At 30.3% G+C, this 23,972-nt stretch overlaps 1 protein-coding gene across 1 annotated transcript in view; it reads right to left on the bottom strand.

Moving 5' to 3' along the window:
• The window catches only part of LOC142327530 (excitatory amino acid transporter-like), a 78,367-nt gene extending 54,897 nt beyond the window's left edge, over nt 1-23,470 (bottom strand). Inside the window, exon 1 of the mRNA XM_075370666.1 lies at nt 23,181-23,470. Within this exon, the coding sequence (XP_075226781.1) occupies nt 23,181-23,218 (38 nt within the window). The 5' untranslated portion in view covers nt 23,219-23,470. The remainder of the gene's footprint in view (nt 1-23,180) is intronic.
• Between the last annotated feature and the right edge of the window lie 502 nt (nt 23,471-23,972).

Raw genomic sequence — 23,972 nt, 5'->3', positions numbered from 1 at the left:
TTTACTACGGCTATTATTTTTAGTCTTTTGTCTTCTTAGGTTTGGCAGAATTCAATCTTCAGTTGCTAGGTTCTTATCGCTATATTCCTTCTCAAAGATCAATTGTGCCTTTTTACTTTTCAAAACCTTTCTCTTGTTCATGTTAGTTTTATCAACATCATATGGTAGTTTGTTCTACGACTGTTTCTTAGAGCAAGCTTTGTTAAAATTATATTCCATTCCTAAGAACTTTATTCAATTTTTTTTCTTCATTACCTTTGGCAATACTAATTACTAGGCTACACTTGCATGTTTGAGTTTTCCTGTCAATTTCACACATTTAGTCCAGGAAAATTAAGAGTTAATCTGAAAATAATAAATATATTACATTGAGATCTCTTCATTTGTTATGTCAGTAATGACATTCTGGGCAAATTTTTATTGCTCTCATTTCAGAGTCAATTTCTGACAAGGAAACCATAAAAATCAGCCAGTACCAAGTAACATTACAGTAGATGCTGTAGAGTCATTACATTGTAAGTTAATCTATTGATACATTGGCTTGCAAATTAGTCCCTATCTAGAATAAAACTGACAGATTTAATGTTAAAAGATTGAAAATGAAATTATAAAAAAAGGATATTTTGGCCATGTTAAATGAATTTGGGGTGAATAAAAGTCCAAGATAAAAGCCTCTTTTGCTTTTGACCAAATAAAATTCTTGGGTCCAAGAAGATAATACTGATTTGTTTTCCAAAATATGGAAAACTTACAAAAGTACCACGTCTCATGTTCTGTCATCGTGATTAGCGTTAGTGATGTATTTACCAGTCAGATCATTTGTTTTTTTTTTAATCTTTTAACAATGTTTTTTTAACAATACATTTCCAGATTATTACTGGAAATATGGCAGGATTCTCCCATTGATATATGTTCTTTCAATATTTATTCAGTAAATTTCTTTTTATCACATAGAATATTGTACAACACTAAGTAGTAGTAGTAGAACAGTCTCGTAGACAAATGTTAGGCTTAAATATGAAAGAATGATGTATCTCAGCTGCTCATATCCTAGTAAAGGCAGTTACTTTTATATGGATTTGAATCCATGAATACCGGATTTGATCATGGATACCAGTGTTCTTTGGTGGTTGTTTCAATTAACCACAAATATCTCAGGAATGGTCAACGTGAGACTATACAAGGCTACACTTAATTTACATTCGTACATATCATTTTCATTCATCCTCTTAAGCGGTGGTTGTGGAGGCTAAACAGAAAACGAAAAGAAAGAAAGCTGGTCATATACAGAATGGAAATGTCAGGAGTAGATTGTAAGAGTAGTGGAGAAATTTTCCATCTGTCCCCGCCTAACAAAGATAAAAGTCCCATTTTGAAATATAAAATTTTTATAAATTTGTTGTTCTTCCTAATAGCTAGGAAACTTACTGGAAAAATTCATAAAAATTGGAAAATATTTTGGCTGTAACTGTCAGCAGATAAATCGCCAATAGGTCTAATTAAAACTGTGCATTACTTTGCGTAGTCAATTATTATTAATAATCCTATCATGAGAAACTAAATTGTTTAGCAATAAGTGTGTAATTCAAGTTCACCTAAACACAGATATTAATAATGGTCTTTGGAAGCAACATGGTTTAATCAGTTATGATAAAAATCAAATAAAACTGAAGACCTGTTTCAAATAAGTATTTCATAATTTTAAATTCCATTTAACACTTTTTCTTAAAGGTCTCTTAGAATGCTTTTTTTGCAAAGTTAAAGAAAAGGTTATTTGAAAATGTACAGACTTAATTCAGATAAATCTGATAGGTTTTAGATTGCCAAGTTTTTATTTGTAAAAACTGGAGGAATAACAGGTATGAATGAAAATGAATGGAGACACACAACCTTGATTTTAATGTTGTATAAATCAAACTCAAAAATGCTTAAAAAAATTTTTCAATGATATGAAAACACATCTGTTAAAATATTTTTGAATAAATTTAAGTAATATATTAATCTAATAATTCTGAATGCAAATCTCATTAGATGCAATAGTTCATATAAATTATGCTCATCACAACTTAATGTGAATTATAAAAAAGTATTTTCTAACAAATAAAACCATTAATAAACATGACACTAATTTTTTAATCCTGTAGAAAACATTCTATTTAAGAAAGACGGAACCACCATCTTATACTTCAGGGCAATTACTGTTATTATAGTAATCTTCTACTTAGAGTTAGTTGCACACATCGACAACTCGTTTCCTTTTGCACCATACTATCACCCTTCTGCACTAAAATGTTTTTTTTTCATATTAATTTATATATTCTCACTTTATCACAATTTAACTTTCTTTACATTCACTTCTCAAAAAACATAATTAAAAGTCTTAAAAATTAATTTTATTCCAATTTTAAATGAAAACAATTGATTATAATGTTTTATAAATTAATTAAAATTATTTCTAGGTTAATAAAAACATATTAGGGTCCAGACAAACCCACCGGGTTGGTCTAGTGGTTAACGCGTCTTCCCAAATTAGCTGATCTGGAAGTCGAGAGTTACAGCGTTCAAGTCCTAGTAAAGCCAGTTATTTTTACACGGATTTGAATACTAGATCGTGGATACCGGTGTTCTTTGGTGGTTGGGTTTCAATTAACCACACATCTCAGGAATGGTCGAACTGAGAATGTACAAGACTACACTTCATTTAGACTTGTATATCATCCTCATTCATCCTCTGAAGAATTATCTAAACGGTAGTTACCGGAGGCTAAACAGGAAAAAAAAGAAAGAAAGGGTACAGACAACAAAAGTAACCTGTTGTCTAATTTATTAAAATGTATATACAATTTTGGATAAAGCCCTAGAGGAAATACCTGTGAAATATAGAAAAAAAATAATCGTTTTGCATTGGTGTACAAAAGCAAAAGAGGAAGACATAGATACCATAAAGAAGTGAAAAAAGTTGAGCTAAAATGTGTATCTGTATATATATATATATAAAATACACAAAACAAGAAGTATATACACATATAATCTGAACATGTCCTAGACAAGTTCTATGAAATTAAAGTTTGGGCATTAGTCATACAACCATAAAACATTTAAATAAAATTAAATGCTTTAGTTCTATCGTCAGCCAGAATATCATTATGCAGCATTTTAGTTTATATAATTTTTAAAAATGTAAATACAAATGATCTAGGAAAATATGATTAACCCACGAGGTTGGTCTAGTGGTGAACGCGTCTTCCCAAATCAGCTGATCTGGAAGTTGAGAGTTCCAGTGTTCAAGTCCTAGTAAAGTCAGTTATTTTTACAAGGATTTGAATACAAGATTGTGGATATCGGTGTTCTTTGGTGGTTGGGTTTTTCAATTAATCACACATTTCAGGAATGGTCAAACTAAGAAGGTACAAGACTACACTTCATTTACACTCATATATATCATCCTCTGAAGTATTATCTGAAAGGTAGAGGTTAAACAGGAAAAAGAAAGAAAGGAAAATATGATAAAGTGTGAAAGGAAAATATGCTGTCTCAAATTTAGGCAAGATACAAAGTATTTTAATGTGCTACTCCTTATAATTGAAAAAATCACCCCATTCATTGAGCCCACTTACTACAGCTATGTTTTACAAATATGCATAATACATAATTAAATATTTAAACATGTATAGCTAGGTATTTTGCTCCTCAAAAGTCATTTAGTACAAGTTTCTTTGCTTAAACATTTCCTGTGATTCTGAATTGATAAGAATTTATCAAAAATTGATATGTGTATAGAAGTTGTTAAAAGTGGAGATTTTGTGCATATATGTCAAAAATAAAGTACATTTAATATAAATGACTAATATTGAAGTGCACTAACTGAATCACAGTACACAAGAGTATGATAGTAGCTATCCAGGACTTGATATAAGGTCATGAGTAAGGCTAAAAATCCAGCTGTAAGTATACTGGGGAAGACAAGCAAACTGTGTGAACTCATTGACCAACTACGGACACATGCAAATCAGTTATCATGTTTATATCCTCCAATAAATAAAAAAATTTGGATTCATCCAACAAAAAGGTTCAAAAAGTACTGCCGGCATAATGGCAAAAGTTTTTGCAAAAAAATACATCCTTATAAAAAGTAAACATATTGGGCAATTTGAGTCCAAGAATAGAAAAAATAATATGCTGAGCTTGCTTAAATCCATAGAGATTGTTCAGTGTACACTGGGGACACTAAATAAAAAAGTTATAATATTCACTTCCATAAAAAAAAATCACAAAGTAATCTTGAGCATATGACAATGATCTTCGTATGATAACTATGAGAACTAATATTACTTATATGTACATTAGTCATGAAAAAAAAAGCTTGTGTGAAGTTAAGGGTGATAAACAACTGTAAATAAAAATATGATGAAAACAGGAATGGCAGTATAGAAAGAACCATTGAATTACGACAAATAGTAAATGGAAAAATATATAACAAATGATATTTTTAAATACTGTTTTTAAATATGAAAAAAATTCAAAAGAAAAGGAAAAGACATACATCTAAATTAAGGATGTGAAGAAGGAAAGAAGAATGAAAAAAAAATGAAACGATACAATATATTTTTTTTAAAAAGTAAATGAGAAAGGATTTATACTTTATACTATTCACAGCAGAAAAAATAATTAGTTTAGTAAAGTTTTGACATCAAGAAGTAGAACAAACATAGAACTGAAGGGATTAGTAAATGATGAAGTGAATAGGGGAAAATGAGTGAGAAAACAGTGATAAACATATTGTAAAGGATACATTGTTAAATTTTTCTCTCAACTTTCCCTATCTTAATATCAAAAGGACGGATATGGTAATTGTTGAGGCAATTGTGTGTGTGCGCGCGCGCGTATATTACACTTGTACACTAGTACACCTGTTTGTATTATATACATTTTTTTATAACTGTAATATTAAGACAAGTAATAATAGAATAATGTTAGTGCAATATATATATATATATCTATATATATATTTTTTTGTCCATATTAAATATGGACTGAGATGGCATGGTGAAATTAACAGAAAATTTATATCACCAAGACTGCCGGTGCAAGTTTTTTGTTATTATAATGAAGGAAAGAAAAAAATGTTTAAACTTGGATAATTAGTTAAAAAGTGAAAAGTGACACAATCTGTTAAGAACATAATTTTTTCTGGGTTGTCAATGGATTTCATAGCAGTATATTCCAAAAATGTTACTTGATTACTCCTATAGTAATTCTACAGCCCTCTATAAAACTATCCAGTCTTGTTAATTTTCACCTATAGGATTTGTATAAGCCACCCAATTAAACATTCTTAGGATGTGATATATTAGTCCCTGGGATATCCTAAAGGCATCATCTGGTGTCTGATTAGATATCCTTTATACATCTTTTGGCTGTGACATTTTTACTTCATAAAATCCATGGAACATCAAATAGGTACAACTGTGAAATATGAAGCATGTTCATACTTATGTAAAATAAATTATGTTTGGTTTGAAAAATTATGCAACTGAAATCCTGATGATATTAAATGTGCCATTTGATTCATTCACAATTACTAAAATTGTGTATGAATTTTGATTCATACAAGTTTCTAATTTGCCTGGTTTCTAAAATTTACTGTTCTAACCAAATATTCTTCAAAACTTTTGGAAATAAAATATAATATGTCTGTTAGTGAAGTTATTCATTGCATTCTACATACAAACCCAAACATGTTTTACATCTTATTTATTACTCATAATTTGACATTTTTTTTAATAATGTTTTGTAAAAAAATGGGTGGTTATCATCAGTGGTAACATTGAAAATAAAAATGTAAATATGTCATTTAATACAATCTCCTTAAGCACTCCTGCAAAAGAGTCTAGCCCAACTTAACAATATAGGAGGATATATCCCAAATAGAATCATCAAACAATTTCACAGAGAATTGTAACAATGACTTCAATATAGCAAACCTGTAAATAATCAACAGTGAAACAATGCCAGAGTGAGATTACAGCTACCTTTTATAGAAAGACTGTTCACAGAATCAGCAATTAAATTAAAGTCTATCACCAGGGAAAGGTTAATATCATTTAAGATGAGAATCAGGCAAATAATAATGTGTTATTGTTGCATGATTGATTCATGATTAAGAGAAGTTCATTTGACAAAATACCAAGACGTTGTTAGGTGATACCATGGATTGATTCAAATCCTGCTACTGCTCAACCTATAGATGATTTTGTGATCAGCCTGTTGTGTATGGGATGTTAGGTAATTGGTATTTGGTAAACTAAATGGGAGGTAGAAAGCTTCAAGACACCAGTGAAAAATCAATCTCTGCTTAGCTAAAGCCAAAGATGATGATTTTTTATTATAAATATTGTCATGAGTATTGGTTATAGACTAAAAGTCAGTTTAATTGATTTGCTGTGAGCTTTAACTTTAAAGTAAGTGTCATCCAGTTAGAATTGCCAAAGCAGGTAATAAAGATGGGTCTCAGAAGGAACTGAAATAGATATTGTGTTAGTATGATTGTAATGACATAAATGTTGACGCAATCCTTTCCCTTTTAATTTTTAAAGGTAGCAAACTACTGTAAACTAATAGGCTAAATATCATTCTGGGATAAAATCCCCAGAAACTTAGTGAAATGTTATGGATAATACTGATTTCAATGTGGAGCCAAAGAGTAGACAGTCAGTTTTGGATAATATTACTACCTGATAAAATTGCAGTAATGGCATGCAGTTTGCATGGCATTTCTGCAAATTTTTCCCGTTTGAAAGGCATCAATTGTAGCTGCTTTTCTATTGCTGAATTTAGTATGGACATGAAGATAGTAAAGTTGTTCACATACAGTTGACTTTCATTTGCACTTTGACTGCTGTAATGACATTGATGGTGATTTGGAAAACTTTAACACTAAGGACATTTTCTTGTGGAATTCAGTTTTCCAGATAAGGCTGGCAAGGTTTAAGAGCCTAATTACTTCACCAACAGTCATAGGCTTTATTGATGCAAAAATCCAGTTGTTAGTCGTTAGATGTCTATTTGTTCAAAAGCTGTTTTTTTCAATGGATGTTGGATTGCATCATTCCAGGAACCAGATCAATAGATTATTCTTTATTTTTCACTGTTTTTATATGACACTGGTCAATGGTCAATAGTTGGCTACCAAAAGATGACAAAATGGTTGTCTGTTAAGATGCCTAATGCTTTACCTGTTTTAATATATTAGTATAGCTATGCATTACTTTAATCCATAGGAATTTCATCAACTGTGTTAAAGTAATTGTAAATTCCAAGCAATTTTTCTAAAACAGAAATTGACAAATGATGTGGCAAGGAAATCCATCATGATCGGCTGAAGGAACAGTTGTGGTATTTTAGTGTGCTTTGTAGTTCTGCATTGAATAGGAAAAATTTGGGGGATCACTTTTTACATTAGGTCCAATAAACAACCTTCCCTGGTTGGCTTGTACTAGCTGAAGTTGTCAGGGTGTGAATTTAGTGCTAGAGATTAATAGTGCTACCCACTGTTTTGCTGTTTCGCTTTTTTTTATGTCTTTCATTGGTATTAAAGGGATGTCAGTTATTGATAAAAGGTCAAGTAATCAAAATCAATAGTTCAAGCCATAGTCAGATTTACACTTTAGTGAATGGGATGTAGCATTTCTAATAATAAAAAATTTGGTAACAAGTACTGTGCTTTTCTATATACTACTAAATATAGTATATTTAGGCAAACTCATGCAGGGCCTTCTGTCTTGTCCATAGAGGTGTTCTATAATCTTCATCCTACTATGTAGGTCATTCCTTCCTACAGCAAGTTGTATCATATTTAGTCGCTATTAGTATCTGACTTAAAGAAGCTAAGATCATTTATTGAATCGGTAGGGTGGTTGAAGTCCAGGTTTTCTAGAAATTTGAGAAATCATTTCAGTTAGCTTTCTGATAAAGCTGTGAGAGATTGGAGTCAGTAGTGCAGTAGGCTGGAAAAAAAACTGTACAAGTACGGGCTTATGAGCCATAAAGATTTTCCGAGGTACAATATCAAGTACAGGTCAAAGTCAAATCGAAGTCAGGTGAGCCAGTCTGCTAAAGAAAATATCAGTGGCCAACCATGATAATAAGGAATGTTTAGTCGAGCATTAAAAAGAACCACCTTTTAATGACTTCTGATTTTATCTATGAAAACACATGCAGAGAGTCATATTCCCAGTCCCATATGACATGGTGGGTATTAAAACTTTCCATTGGAGAGAAACGGGACTGGTAGCGCATCTACAATGAAATCTACTTTCATGACTCAGATTGATGGAAACAAATAAATATTATAACTTCTAAACAAGTACAAAATAATAGAAAAACTATTTGTAACTGAAACATTATAAAATCAAAATCCTACATATCAGAGTTTATACTCCATGACATCCTGGGATGTATTTAAATCTTTTAGGTTGATATGAATTTATATAGACAGATTTGTTTGTTGCATACGTAACATAGATGTGTGACTGTAAACTAGTAGCAGCTTTAAATCCATTTTCAAAGCTTTTAAAATTCCAGTGAATCAGTTTACTCATGAAATGTAGTTTTGGAATAATATTGTTTTAGACTTAACTGTCTTTTTCTTTAGATGACGGTCTGACATGAATTTTTCTTTCTTTTGCAGAAGGGTTCTCCATTTCCTATGAACTCAAGGGAGAAGTCTGAGGATTACAACTATTTTGAAGTTTCTGGGGAAAGATTGACTGGAGTTGGTTCTCAATGTCAGTATTCCTATCAGGAGACTTCCGTAAGTACAATTCTCCTCTTCTGTGTCCCCCTTCACAGGGAATCTAAGACAGAGAACAATTAGAAGGGTATTCAAGTTTGGACTATAACTGGAATTTTTTATGTATGTAGTATTCATTTATAAATTAAAGAATTTAAACTTTTTAATTGCTTTTTTTACCAGTGTTTGATCATAATTGATCAAACCATGTTTCTTCTAAAAGTAATTTTATCTTTTTTTAAAAACGGTTGTGAATTACAATCACTTTTTCTTTACCTTTGCAAATAGATTTCTGGAATAAACCTTCAAGAAAAAGTCTTAAATGGAATGTAAAGTCATGAAAAACTTATTTGAAAGAGAGTCTCAGTTTTATTAGATTTGTTCATAATTTTTCAAACCATGTTGCACACACAGATGTTTTTAAGTAATTAATGTATAAAGAAAACTCTGGTTTAATTAAAATTTATTTCTATGTAATTTAGTTTCTTATGATGTAATGGGCTCTTTGTCTATTTATGCTAGTTATATACAAACACATTTTCCAACTTTTATGGAAATTTCTAAGTTTTCATGATATTAAGTAGAAAAAAAAATGTGTGCAGCAAGTTTTCATAAAATTTTCCACTTCAAAATGGGCCTTCTATCTTAATTAGGCAGGAAGAAAAGTGGAATCCCTGATATTACACTATTTCTGTCCGTTTCTCAATAGGTGGCTGTACATTAGATACTTTATATTTAAGCCTAACAATTGTCTATGAGACTTTTCTTTTACCTGTTTAGCCTTTGGTAATTACCGTTCAGATATTACTTCAAAGGATGAATGAGGATGATATGTAAAAGTGTAAATGAAGTGTAGTCTTTTACAGTCTCAGTTCGACCATTCCTGAGATGTGTCGTTAATTGAAACCCAACCACCAAAGGACACCGGTATCCACGATCTAGTATTCAAATCTTTGTAAAAATAACTGACTTTACTAGGACTTGAACGCTGGAACTCAAATCAGCTGATTTGGGAAGACACGTTCACCACTAGACCAACCCGGTGGGTTTATCTATGAAACCGTTCTTCTGTTACTGTACTGCATTATGCTTTTCTTAGCATATTATTAAATGGTTAATCTTATACTACTTTTTGATTACTTCTTTTCATCACTGCCCCTTTTTAAGAAAAAAAAAAAAGACTAAAAAATTCAAAGAAATTTCAGATAGAGTGGATCTACATCCTGAATAGTCATCATCAGAAATATCAAGTGTTTTTGAAAACAGTGCCTGAAATATTGCTAATACAATAAGATAATGTTTTTCATTGGCTTAATTTTCTGCGGTCAATTATGATTGACAATGCTATTTTCTTGTTTATTTTATTTTTCCACTTCATTAATTTAACTTCATTTAGATTTAAATTGTTAAATTTGATTCAAAATGAGAAAGATAATGAGGTCTGCTATATTTTATTTGTGCGATCAGAAAAAGAGAAGCTTTTAAATAGTAAAATAAAATAAAACAAAAATGCTTAATTTAAGAAAACCATATTAATTCTTTTAAATTACATATCTTAATTTTTTCCCAAAAAAATATATTGGATTTATTTTTCATTGATTTGGCTTCTTTTATAAATGTCTGTATAAGTAAATGACTTCCTGCTTGATACTGTAATCATAAGCTGTCATATACAGTTTATTTTATAATAAAAGTTATGTTAAAGAAATAATTATCATTTAAGTAAAACGACTAAAAATCACATTTAACCTTCAACTATTGAAGTCGGATATGAAAATTTACATGATTTACTCAAAATTAAACATCAATTTTAGTAAGTGATTTAATTATTTATACAGAAAATGAAAATAATAAAAAAAACAAAAAAAAAATGGTTAAATTGAAGATTGGTTAGTGTGATAATTAAAAACAACTAAAACATTTAATGTTTAATTTAATATATCAAAATTGTAAAACAATCTAAACAAAAAGTAAAATATATTGATTGACTGAAAAATGTTCTACCAGATACAATCAAAGAATTGCTGTTTGAATTTGAAACAAAAAGAGAGCATTAAACTGTTTTAGCCAGTAATGACCGTACTAGGTATATTGAATCACTACGACAGCTGTTAATATTTATTAAGTGGATAACACTATCCAGAAAGATTAAGTAAAACTAATTTAACATCAACAAACCTACACATCATCTTTTATTAGATGCTTGTGTCCATATAATTCTATTGTTAAGTAATTTCTAAAATTATTTTTTAAACCATTTCAAAAGTTAGTACTTATAGAACTAATATTACTACTAGTAAGCACACATATTTACTATAATAACCGGTTACATATTTATAGGTCATATTTTCTTAACCCACCGGGTTGGTCTAGTGGTTAACGCGTCTTCCCAAATCAGCTGATTTGGAAGTCGAGAGTTACAGCGTTCAAGTCCTAGTAAAGCCAGACATTTTTACACGGATTTGAATACTAGATCGTGGATACCGGTGTTCTTTGGTGGTTGGGTTTCAATTAACCACACATCTCAGGTACGGTCGAACTGAGAATGTACAAGACTACACTTCATTTACACTCATACATATCATCCTCATTCATCCTCTGAAGAATTATCTAAACTGTAGTTACCGGAGGCTAAACAGGAAAAAGGAAGAAAGAAAAAGAAAAGAAAAAGGTCATATTTTCTTGGAAACTCTCAATTTTTTTGTCATAGGTGTTAGTTCCTTTTATCAAAGAATGTTTTTGAAGAATGTGATCGATTCAGTTTCACATTATAATATACATATTTTATTTTTTTAATAATAAAAATGCTCTTAAACTAAACAAGAATGAATGACTTGTCAAGTAACGTTTTTTTATTTTTCATTTTTTAATTAGTCTAAAAAACTATGAAACTTGTAAAAAAATCATTTAAAAGCTGTTATCCAGTTCTGTTATCTGTGGTTTTGTTATTAATTGTGTTTACTTCGAAATGGTTAATTACAAATTACCAACATTTTGGAATTTTACATTTTATCTATATATTGTTTCTAGATTAAAAAACAATAGCGTGTTAAATTAAACACGCTAAATTTAGTATAAGATTTCAGTGTTATGGTTGTATGAATGTTGGTTTTATTGAAGAAATTTGCAAAGAATGGTTTTGTATTTGTGTGTTCTGCTTGTACGTGATTTTTGTAATCGTAAATGAAACTATATCTCAACAACGCAGCATTTGGATCATATATTTATTTTAATTTGTGTTGAGTGAGGCTGTAGGAATAGATTGTAGTTCACTGATATGATATGTCAAAAATTATTCCTGAAAATGACAGTTTTTCTAAAGAGTAATCTGTGTCCAGTAGTAGGCTTATTTAGAAAATTAAGGAGTGAAGAGGTTACCTACTTTTTTAGTGAGATGTGCTGTTGTATATCAGTCAAGCCCGCTAAAATTCAGGAAAACTTCATTCTCTTTTGTTCATTATAGTTGAAATATATAAATAATATTTATATTATTTACATATAGTGAACTTTTACAATCATTACTCTGAGAGAAAGAAGTTAATACTTGTTGCACTTCAGATGTTTTACATGGGTACAGCCATAATAAAAACTATCCTTTGGAAAAAAGATTGGAAAATTAAAAAAATTTTATTTCTCTTTATTTTATAACTTAATTGTATTCTATTAATGAAAATTTTGAGAACTCTAATCAAGAAATTGTGGTATTTTCTATACGTAAAAGATAATTATATGTAATGTGAGCAGGTGCCACATTTGATTTTGTTTTTCTACCAGTTTATATGAGGGAAAGGTTTTATTGTTTTTTGTTTGTTACACTTTTGATCTTAAAATTGCATTATCTTCACTGTATCTCTGTAGATAATATTTTTTGTCTGGTTTTTTTCCGGGGTTTAAATTAATTTTACTTTGTCCATAAAAGAATTGTATAAAAAAACAAAAACCATACAAAATAAAGCCTCTGACTTTTTTTTTTTGTAAGCATAATTAGATTTGCCAGTAACATTTTTTTTCTGTACTCTTTATTTTTCTTTGTTGTTATTTGGTTGTTATACTTTTATCTTTTTTCATCATTAAACAACTAGATTTATCCTATTTTCCTTTATGTTTACAGATTTTCAACAATCACCTAAATTTTATTTTATACATTTATAATTAATATAGTTTATTAATTCCAGAATGAGCTCAATTAATCACAGTTTGGAACAAAGTGTAAAACATTTCATGCAGTTAACACTTGGAAGTGCTTTTTTTAAGGTACGATTTCATAAATCTATCTTAAATTACATGATGGGCTCAGTTATTCAACTGATTGGTATAAAGTACAGCTTTACTACTGATTAGTAGTAAAGTTATTCAGCTGAGTAGAATAGTAAAGTAAATGGAAACTGATAAAAATCAAGAATCTGATAAAAGACTGTTAAGACTATTCTTTTAATTAAATTTTTTTTAAGATTTGAGAAGAATTTTTTTAAGTCGATTAAGAAAGAGACTTCTTTAGAAATTTTCACAAAAAAAAATGATGACCTAAAAACTCTCATTGACGGTGAATATATTGTTATAATGGTAAGGGTTTAAATGATTGATTGGTTGGTTAAAAGAATTTGTGAAGAGATGATATCTAGGAGAAAAAAGAAGGTTTAACAAAGGATAAGATGGTTTGGTTGATGCTACTAAAGATTTGACAATATTGAGTCGTGAGGGGATGGAAGAGATTAGCAAACAGTAGAGAGGCTTAGATTAAACAGGCAATGCCCAATTTGGGCTGTAGAGCCAGGATAAATAAGTCAGATTGATAGGTTTAAAATATATTCTTAAATAATTAATGTATTTAAATGTAATTAATATTTTTTAAATGCCAGTGAGTGTGCTTTTAATATTCTTGCGATCTGCTTTACGAATGCAAATTTACGAATGCACCCGTGGTTACGGCACTTAACGTACATACATAATTGTTCGGTTGTCTCGTCTTGCGTATCGCGGATAACCATACCGCTGTTGAATCAATTTGTATGAGATTTGGTAACATTATACAGAGTGTCCCATATAAAACGCAACCCAACCTTATATTGGTAGCTATTGAAATAATAAAAAGGCATGTGTAAATGTAAATGTAATTTTTATTATTACCATCCATTACCTTACATTTAGAGTAAATGTTGGAAGTGGGCGCCATCTTCTTGAATACAAGCTTCAATTCTTTTTACAGCGTTTCTTGCAACTTTTTTCAAAGTTTGTGGCTGGATATTTAATACAGCTTGTTTAATATTGAATTTCAATTGTTCAAGTGTTCGTGGTTTGTTGTTGTAGGCTTTTTCTTTGAGGTAACCCCATAGAAAAAAATCCGCCGCAGTCAAATCTGGAGATCTTGGTGGCCACAAACCTCGACCGATAACACGATTACCAAAGAATTCCTCAACGAAATCAGAAGTTGAACCTGCGTAGTGTGATGTCGCACCGTCATGTTGTAGCCAGCAGTGTCTGTCTTCCTCTTCCAAGAGTGCAATGAACTGAAATAAAATATCCTGATATCGTTCTGCATTAATTTAATGCTGTACTCGAAAAAAATAAGACCGATTATTTTCTTCCGCGATATCGTGCACCACACGCCCGACTTCTGCGGGTGTAATTGTTTTTCGTGATAAACGTGGGGATTTTCAGTACTCCAAAGTCTACTGTTTTGGCTGTTTACGTAGCCATCCAAATGAAACCGTGCTACATCTGTGAAAAATAACGAATCCATAACATTAATTCCGTCACGCAGAAAACGACGGAACCGTTGACAATATTGTAGCCGTTTTTCTTTGTCGGGCTCAACAAGTCGATGAACCGTTTGAATGCGATAAGGTCGTAATTGTAATTGTTTGGTCGCCCGATGAACAGTTGATTTAGACGAATTAATTTCAGCAGACAAACGTCTGATCGATTTATTTGGCGAGGCGAGTAATCGACCTTTGATTTCAGTGACTGCATCTGTATTCAACACTGTCGCAGATCTTTTGTGTTCCTTGTTATTAACAGAACCGGTCTCTCTAAATTTTGCAAGTAACCTTAATACTGATGTTTTGTTAGGAGCTGGTTTATCTGGGTACTTATGGCGAAACAAATCTTGAATTGCAACCACTGATTTCGTACTGAAGTACGACTCAACAATGAAAACACGTTCATCTAGCGAAAACACCATCTTGTCTCTAGCAATACACTGAACGTTATGATCGCATTTTTGTTACTATCGGTAGTGTTCTACTGCGTCGCCGCGATGTACGGATGTTGGACGAGTCCATTTCAGTAACGAGTAAGGGAGTAAGCTTGACTTTTGAAATTTCATGGATGAGTGATTGATGGGTTGCGTTTTATATGGGACACTCTGTATTTGTAATTCTGATTATGCATTTCGAGAACAATGCCGTGACGGAAAATCTAAAAACCAGTTGGTAGGTACTGATCAAACTTTTGTTCTGAATACATTGATATCTTTTATAAATTGAACAGACTTTAATTTTTATTTATCATTATTATTCTCAAAAGCATGAGTTTAATGAACAGAGGGAGTTCAAGGTGCTCTAATTCTGTTTAAACGGAAAGAGATCGTCTTGACCGGTTAAACATACGACCCCGACCGCAACAGGAAACGCAAGTAATCATATAGGGGGGAAAACTCGATGAGGTTACTAGTGTGTGTGTGTGTGTGTGTGTGTGTGTGTGTGTGTGTGTGTGTGTGTATGTATGTGTGCGCGCGCGCGCGTGTTTGTGTGTATTTAATGAATTAAATGACTATTTATTAAATAAATAAATATTTTATTCGGATGGTGTACATAATTATGTAAATCATGTCTCAAATGAATCGACGTGCTATTTTTGTAAATAAAAAAATTGTCCGAGCATTTATTTCTAAAATTATCAAGAAATATCTTTGAACGGGGTAGCGTCATAAAATAGAAAAACATAATTCAGTAATTTTTAAATTGCAGTATAAAAATTGTGTAACATAATTAAATAAGATTAGTACAGAATAAAATGTAAGAATTAAATAAGATGAGTACAAAATAAAATGTAAAATAAAAGATGTTTAAAAATATTTGAGTTCAAGTTATTTTTAAAAAGATTTAATAAAGAATGTAAAAATTTCAAATTTATTTAATTAGTATTACTTAAAATCCCATTAATAGACTAATAATTGGATTTTCAAAATAATTAAAAGAATTTTAAACAGGTATTGCAAAACAAAAATGTTTAATTTTAAACAAAATAGCTGAAAGATGTTTAAACGAATCAGGATTTATTAAAAGTTACTAGGTTAGTTTAATAAAGCCCACCTTCATTGATTGAAGTACTGTGTGTTTCAAAATGAATAACGAGGTTTTAAAGTTATTTAATATTTATTAAGTTTTATTTACATTGATAAATTATATAATGAAATGAAAGAGCAACTCAAACCTTTATTTGTATAAGTGTTCAGCGAGAGCACCATTCGTCACACCGCCCTCATCCATCCGATAGAAGAGTTCACCTCTTATTTTAATCAGTAACTGTGGAGTAATTGATGCGATATCTGTTCCAATCCTATGTCTCAAGCCGGGTAGATCAACTGGTAATGGTGGCACATACACTTGGTGCTTTACAAACCTCCAAAGAAAAAAATTGCTGTCATTTAGTCCCAATTTAGCGACCAATCCAGTGATCGGGAAAATTTCATTCAACCGATCTCGTTCAGCGTTATAACGATGAGAAGGCGCACCATCTTGTTGCCAAATAAAGTTTTGCGGTTTGCAGTTGAGGAGAGCCATATTTGTAGCATATCAAGGTAATTCATTCCAGACATACTTGATTCAGCGAAAAAGAATGTCTCGTAAACTTGCCCGTCGGGTTATAGAAAAAAAAAACATTCAGTTTTGTTTACAAATACAGCTAATGGCTTCAAATTGTTTATACAATCTGTAAATGTTATTGTCACTCGGAGGTTCACAACAGAACTTCAAATGGAAAGCACTTTGAAATATTTCATAACTTTAAAACCCCGTTATTAATTTTGAAACATAAGGCACTATGATGTTACTCACCGGGTTGGTCTAGTGGTGTACGAGCTTCGCAAATCAGCTGAATTGGAAATCGAGAGTTCCAGAATTCAAGTCCTAGTAAAGGCTGTTACTTTTATACGGATTTGAATATTAGATCGTGGATACCGATGTTCTTTGGTGGTTGGGTTTCAATATTAACCACACATCTCAGAATTGGTTGACCTGAGATTGTACAAGACTACTCTTCACTTACACTCTTACATACCATCCTCTGAAGTAATACCTGACGGTAATTTTCGGAGGTTAAACAGGAAAAAGGAAGAGTACTATGTGTTAAACAGTAGTTTTGTTACCTAGTGCGATAGTAGAGCTGAATATCACTAAATTTTTAGAATTAACTGATCATTCTTTTTATTACCTCATTGTTAGTTACAATGAACGCAAAGGAAAATAGAATCACGGGTGCTAAACATGACTTAACAGACCAGTTTTGTATCTTGAAAATTAGAACTGATTCTTTGATGGAGATCTAAGGTATATTTTAGGCGGAAATATACATAGGCATAATTTTCTGCTTAAACCATGGTGTTTTAAAGCGAAACAATAATAGTTTTATTGATAATTTCTCGTAATTATACATCTTTTAACAAGACTCCAAAGATTTCACATATAATTTTCAGAAAATTTACATTTTTGTATGAACCTGTCTGGAACAACTTTAGGAAAGTTAAAGAAAATTTAAGTGAAGTGATTCAATAAGAAAAAAACCAACAGATCAATAAAATTCCATAAAATAATTTACGGGTTGTAGGCTTTATTTTATTTGCGAAAAAAATTTTCAGTCGTCAAGTTGTTTTACTGAATAGTGAATGACGACAATAATGACGATGGCCTTGCTTAAAATTAAAAATATATAGTATAATAATATTTGTCATTAAATACTTGAAAAAAGTCTATTTATAGATCTAACTGATTTAATTTTTTATCCAATTCTAAGAATAAGAAAATAATCAGTAGGTGTCTTAATTTTTATTTCTACCCTATTATAGTTCCAGATTAGATGCATTAACTTTAATGAAATCAGTTGTCAAACGCCTAATCTTAATCGTACAGTTAATCAGGATTTTGATAATGTAAAATAAATTAAAAAATGGCGAATCGTAGATGGAATTTTTTCGAAACCGTAAAATCGAAATTATTTTAAATTCATCTGATAAGGGTATTACCTCCGGGGATTACCGTTCAGGTATTACTTCAGAGGATGAATGAGGATGGTATGTATGAGTGTAAATGAAGTGTAGTCTTGTACAGTTTCAGTTCGACCATTCCTGAGATGTGTGTGCTTAACCCAACCACCAAAGAACACCGGTATCCACGATCTAGCATTCAAATCCGTGTAAAAGTAACTACTGCCTTTATTAGGACTTGAACGCTGGAACTTTCGACTTCCAAATTAGCTGATTTGGGAAGACGCGTTCACCAATAGACCAACCCGGTTGGTAGCCGTGTGAACTGTCAGGAGCCGAGTGAAGTCGAGTGCATCCGAAAGGAGCCGAGTGATATGTAAGGAGCTGCTGAATCGTCAGCAGCCGAATGCATACGAAATGAACCGAGTGTATTGCAAATATCCGAATGAATCCGACCGAAGCCGAACATATTAATTTATCTAAAATATATTAAAGCTCCAACATTTAAACGATAATAACAAAATTTAAATATGTAAAGATTATTTAAACATTAAAAAAACCTAAGTCCGAACAGTTATAATTTATCAAAAATTGATTTCATTGTTGGATTTCCTCTATTTTGTGAATTTTAACACTGTACTGTATCTATTTATTTATCTGATATCACATCGATTTCTATTTTTTTAATTTTATTTATTCTTCTATAATTGTGTTTTAACGCCGAAAACTTTAGTTTAAATTAGTAATGAAATGATTTCTTACAGTCAATCTTTTTGTGTATATATTCAATTCCGCCTAGAAGAGTATAATAAATTCTGGCTTTAGGTATATGTTATTCGTTTTTTAAGTCCCTATAACTAGAACGGCTGCATGAATTTTCATAATATAAGCATTATATTATCAAAATTCACCTAAATTATATGAGTAAAACTGTCTACATGATCACTTGACAAAAGTGAAGTACCGAAACTAAATCTATTCTCTAAAATTCGGAAAAGCAAAATTGTTTGAAATGTATTATTTAAGTATCAAAATTCGTATGATTTAAAAAACTGTGTAATGTCGTGAGTGCTTCATAATCAACGTCCAGCAAAAACTACTGATGGATGAAATTTTTGTATACATTTTTTTACGGTGTAAGTGTACACTAAGAAAGTATTTATGAAATTCCGACTTTAAAGGATTAAAGTGGAGTAACTATGAAATTTACTATTTTTTAATTTTTCGGTAAAAATGAAGGTATCAACTTGATTATTGGTGTGTACAATCTTCATGTAAATATTTAAAATTAATTTATAGATTTTAGGTGACAGAAATATATATGCATAAAGTTACTTAAAGATAGGAGAAATGATCAATACAAGTAGTTGAGAAAAAAGAAAGGCGAATACTCAGGAAAATATAGGACAAAGGAAACAGAAGACGGCTCGCGGAAAATACGGACGAATGAGAGCCTATACAAACACACAGAGATTTTTACAGACACCACGCGGAAGTGACGCACAAAATTCTATGGACACTTCAAAAGAATGGAAAACGACAGACTGATCAAAAAGATCTTGAACCACCTTACACAGATGGAAGAAACGACCAGCAGGGTTAAAGAAACGACCAGCAGGGTTAAAGAAACGCAAAAGGACCGGAAGTAAATGAAGATTACAGAAGACATCATACAAAACAGATGAATTCAGGAAAATACTCATAATCGACAGATTTAAGAACTTCAAAAACATACCAAGCACAGCCAAGAAGTGGACTGACGAATATAAGAGAAATCATAGGGAAAAGATGGAAAAGGTCTGGAGAACAAAGAACAAGCCGAACATCGAGCAACGAGTACCCCCGGATCCAAAGAACACCAAAACGATTAAGAATGAATGGATGAGTTATAAAATAACTTTATATATATATATAAAGTTACAAAACACATTATTCATGTGAAAGTAATAAATAATTTTTTTTTCGCCGGATTCTTTATGCTTTCTTTTAGAAAATCTTTATTTTTGCTACTAATGTTCTCAGGTGGAGGTTATGGCTTTTCTTCTGTTGTTTGTTTATTTGAGTACTGTTATTCCTTTTTTATGGTTTGAGTGTAAAATGCCATTTTTAAATACGCATTTGTTTTTTTTTTGTTCTTTTATTATTATTTATACAAAACCCAATATAAAATATGAGTGTGTTTTTACTCTGTTGTACTGTTTTTATTCTACTGGGTCTATTTTTACTTGCTTTAGCAACCGAATTTTGATAAACATTAGTTACCCTGTTTTTTTTCATGATAAGAAATGAAGTCTTTAGTCTTTTTACTTATGTTTAAACTCAAATTCTTCTAGTAGGAAAGTATAGACGCAACCACACTGTCATGGAGGTCGACGTATAAAATATCCGAAATAAAAACAAAATATTCAGATCAAAAGTTATTTTTTATTATTTTTCACATTTTGTTGTTAAAAAAAGTATACATAAAAATAACAGTCTATAAAAAATTTGTTTTGGTAATAAGTGTACGAAAATCATAACTTAATCATTTAGAAATATTTATGTTTAAACATTTCTGGAATCATAGGTTGTTTTGAATAAACTTCGAAGTAATTAGTGAGACTTTAACTTTGATTAATGTCAAAGATTCATCCATTAATGTTTAAATTACATATTTACTCGCGCTCGAGAGTATATGTATATATATATATATATATATATATATATATATATATATAATACTATTCTTGAACAAGATACAGGAAATCAACAAGATATAATCTGCTTTTATCAACAATAAGGAAGATATAATAAATTTATACAAGGATATATACATTACAAAAAATTACGATAATATAATAATACAATAACTGTCACAATTAGGGGAATACGAATTTTGAAGAAACATATGAAAGAAATTTATCAAAATCTATATACTCACGGATATAGAATTGGAAAAGCTCTTATTGAATCATTTATTAATAATTATCTCATTCAAGAATCGTTTGAAAGCTGAAATTTAACATTGCTGTCCTTAATGGTTCTCAAGGAAAAATAAAAAAATAATATTGATTACGACCTGTACATAATTAATTCAAAAAGTGGTGCCAATTCCTAAAATCCTGAGATCTAGCTGGGATGTTCATTTAGCTAATATGGTAGCTAAGAATGAAATAATTCCTCTCATCCAACGGTAAGGGATTGGGTTTCAAACTGATTTTTCAAAGTATTTGCTTTGGTAAAATGGTAACTGAAGTTTCTTTATAACTTTTTTACTTTCCTAGCACCGTAGCTTTAGAGCTATGCTGCAAAAAAGAAAGCACGGTAATCGTGGTCAAAAAATGGGGATATGGCTTTTTTTTCATTTCTCGACGTTTCATAATCCAGGGATCCTAAAAAACAAAAAGGGGGTAATGTTTTCTTTTAATCATCCCTATAAAGGAGTTACAGGATAAACATAGATTACCAAATTCTCCTGTATATTTCTAACACATTTAGTAAATTATAAAAATTAACACAGATGATTATGACAAAATTCTGTATATTTTGGATTTTAAATCCATATTTATATAATTAAAAAAGTTTCGTTTTAACATCAGATTGACTTTCACATATTTTGTTTTTATATTAAGTAGGACTTAAATAAAATAACTATGTTATAAATTCTGATTGGTACGTAATAATACATCATATAGATAGAACCCGTGAGGAATGATACATATCCTTTTCTACGGACAGAAAAAAGGAACTGTCTCAGCATTTGCGTTTATGAAACGTAGGATGAAGAGAAACGTGGTAAAATAGTGATCATAGCAGCATCACAAGATATGTGAGTAATTATAGAATAAAAATTGATATGTTAATTATTTAAAATATGTAAACCATGTTACTTGGATATGGGCCGAAGTTTATTAAATATGGGAACAGAAGCAAGAGACCTTTCTCATAAGCCGAAATATTGTGTTACAGAAAAACAGTTAAGTTGTCTGGTTTAATAGAGATCGACATTGCTATTTTTTTAAGAATAATCGATATCTTTTAGAAGAGGTTGCAAATATACAAATTACATAATATAGATTTGTAGAATAACATTTTTTTTTCAGTTCGAATTAACAAACATATATCAAAGAGGGAGGTTAATAATTCAGTATTTGTTCATCTGAAATACTGGTACTTAGTTATCTGAAAAATGCGATTTTCTGTGTCTTTATGTCTACAGTAAAAAAGAGGTTTCTAAAAGTTAACTAAAAAAAGAGAAGAAAGAATAAATAGCAAATTTCCTACATTTTGTTTTTTTTTTTGGCTAAAAATGTAAAACTTAATATTTTAAGATTTTTCAACGGTTGACTAAAAATTTGTGTTTATTAAAATTTTATAATCGAAATACGAAACATGATAACGTTCTAATTTTATTATGTTTACAATTATTTATTGACTTTCTAAAATTAAAATTATAAACGTTATTTAAAAATATGTTATCTTCTTCTGTGTTATTTTATTTATTATTGTTATATGTGTTCTAGAATGCTAAAATATTTATTATTCATCGTTTTATTTTGGCGTTTTCTACATAATCATAGTGGTAAATCTAATAATCATGACTTTATAAATCTAATAATATAACTAAGAATAAAAAAAAATTAAAATAACCTAATTTATGGGGAAACAAATTTTCATTTATTTTCTCTGTTAGAGGACGGTTGTCTTAATTATTAGAAAAGTTTAACTACGTCAAATATTATTTTAGTACTTTTTAATAATTATTTTAACTTTATTTAATACAAAAAAGATTATTCGTACACTGAAAATTATACATTTTTATTAATGAGACATATTATAATAAAATTTAATTTCAAAAAGGTTAAATCTAATTTTTTATTAAATATAACAATGATAAAGTGATTTTTAAAGTGATGCTACATATCGCCCTTCCCTATTATAAATACCTGTTGCTTTCAAGTGACGTCAGAAGGATAGTTTTTCCTTATTGCGATTTCCTTTGCTACACAAATAAAAATCTTTTTCACCTGTATACGATTGACTTATTTTACTCTAATTTATAAAATTAATTTTTTTCATAACATTTTTTTTCTTATAACATTTCATCTATTCTGGCAAACTTTTTATATTAAAAAATTTAGTTCAACTTATTAAAAAAAATAAGAAACCTGTTAGTGTAGTATTTTATATTAATAGAAATTTACTTACGAGGGTAGCTGGTCAGTTGTGGCTGTTGCTGTGGACATCCCAGACAGTGTCCCGGAGTTAAAAAATATTTTTCCCCTGGATTAAATTTCCTCACATCACTTCTATTACAATATTATCCACATCACTGTTCATCGTGATCGTGGTTTTTGTTTATATATAAAAAAACAAACAAAATAAAACTTAAAAAATAAATAAACAGTCGTACAATGATAGTTAAGCGTTTGGCACAAATCACGCAGGATAGATTAGTTCTACGATGTAAAGAGCTCCACGCGCTCTGTAAAGCAGCGAAGCTGGAATCGCAATAATCGACCCGCACTTTCCTGACAGGCGTGCGCGCGCCAGTGGGGGAAAAGGGGAAATAATCATTCCATCTCTTTTACCAACCAACCATCCATACAGCGCACACACAGCCTACTTGATTTCCTCTACTGTTCATTGCTTGCTTGCTTGCTTGCTCCACCTTCTCCTCCCCCTTTTTTTCTATTATTTTATAAACATCACCCGGTATAATGTAATAGCAATTCTAATACCTATATCAATTGATACACCGCTTCACTTTATTTGTCTATAAAACCGTTTTATTTTTTACTAGTATTGGAAATTTTGAACACGTGTTTGTAGTTTCAGGAAACCTTTATTAATATAATCAAAAGTTCAATTTTTTTTTTTACTCTAAATAAATAAATAAATAAAAATATATATATAAAATATATATATATATATATATATATATATATATATATATAAAATATATATATATCTACTACATTGATAACTTATTAGATATGT

The sequence above is a fragment of the Lycorma delicatula genome, chromosome 7 (assembly GCF_047948215.1).
Source record: "Lycorma delicatula isolate Av1 chromosome 7, ASM4794821v1, whole genome shotgun sequence".
NCBI classification, from domain to species: domain Eukaryota; kingdom Metazoa; phylum Arthropoda; class Insecta; order Hemiptera; family Fulgoridae; genus Lycorma; species Lycorma delicatula.
Note: the sequence above shows the minus strand (reverse complement) of the source record. Positions and strands in the feature narration are given on the sequence as shown.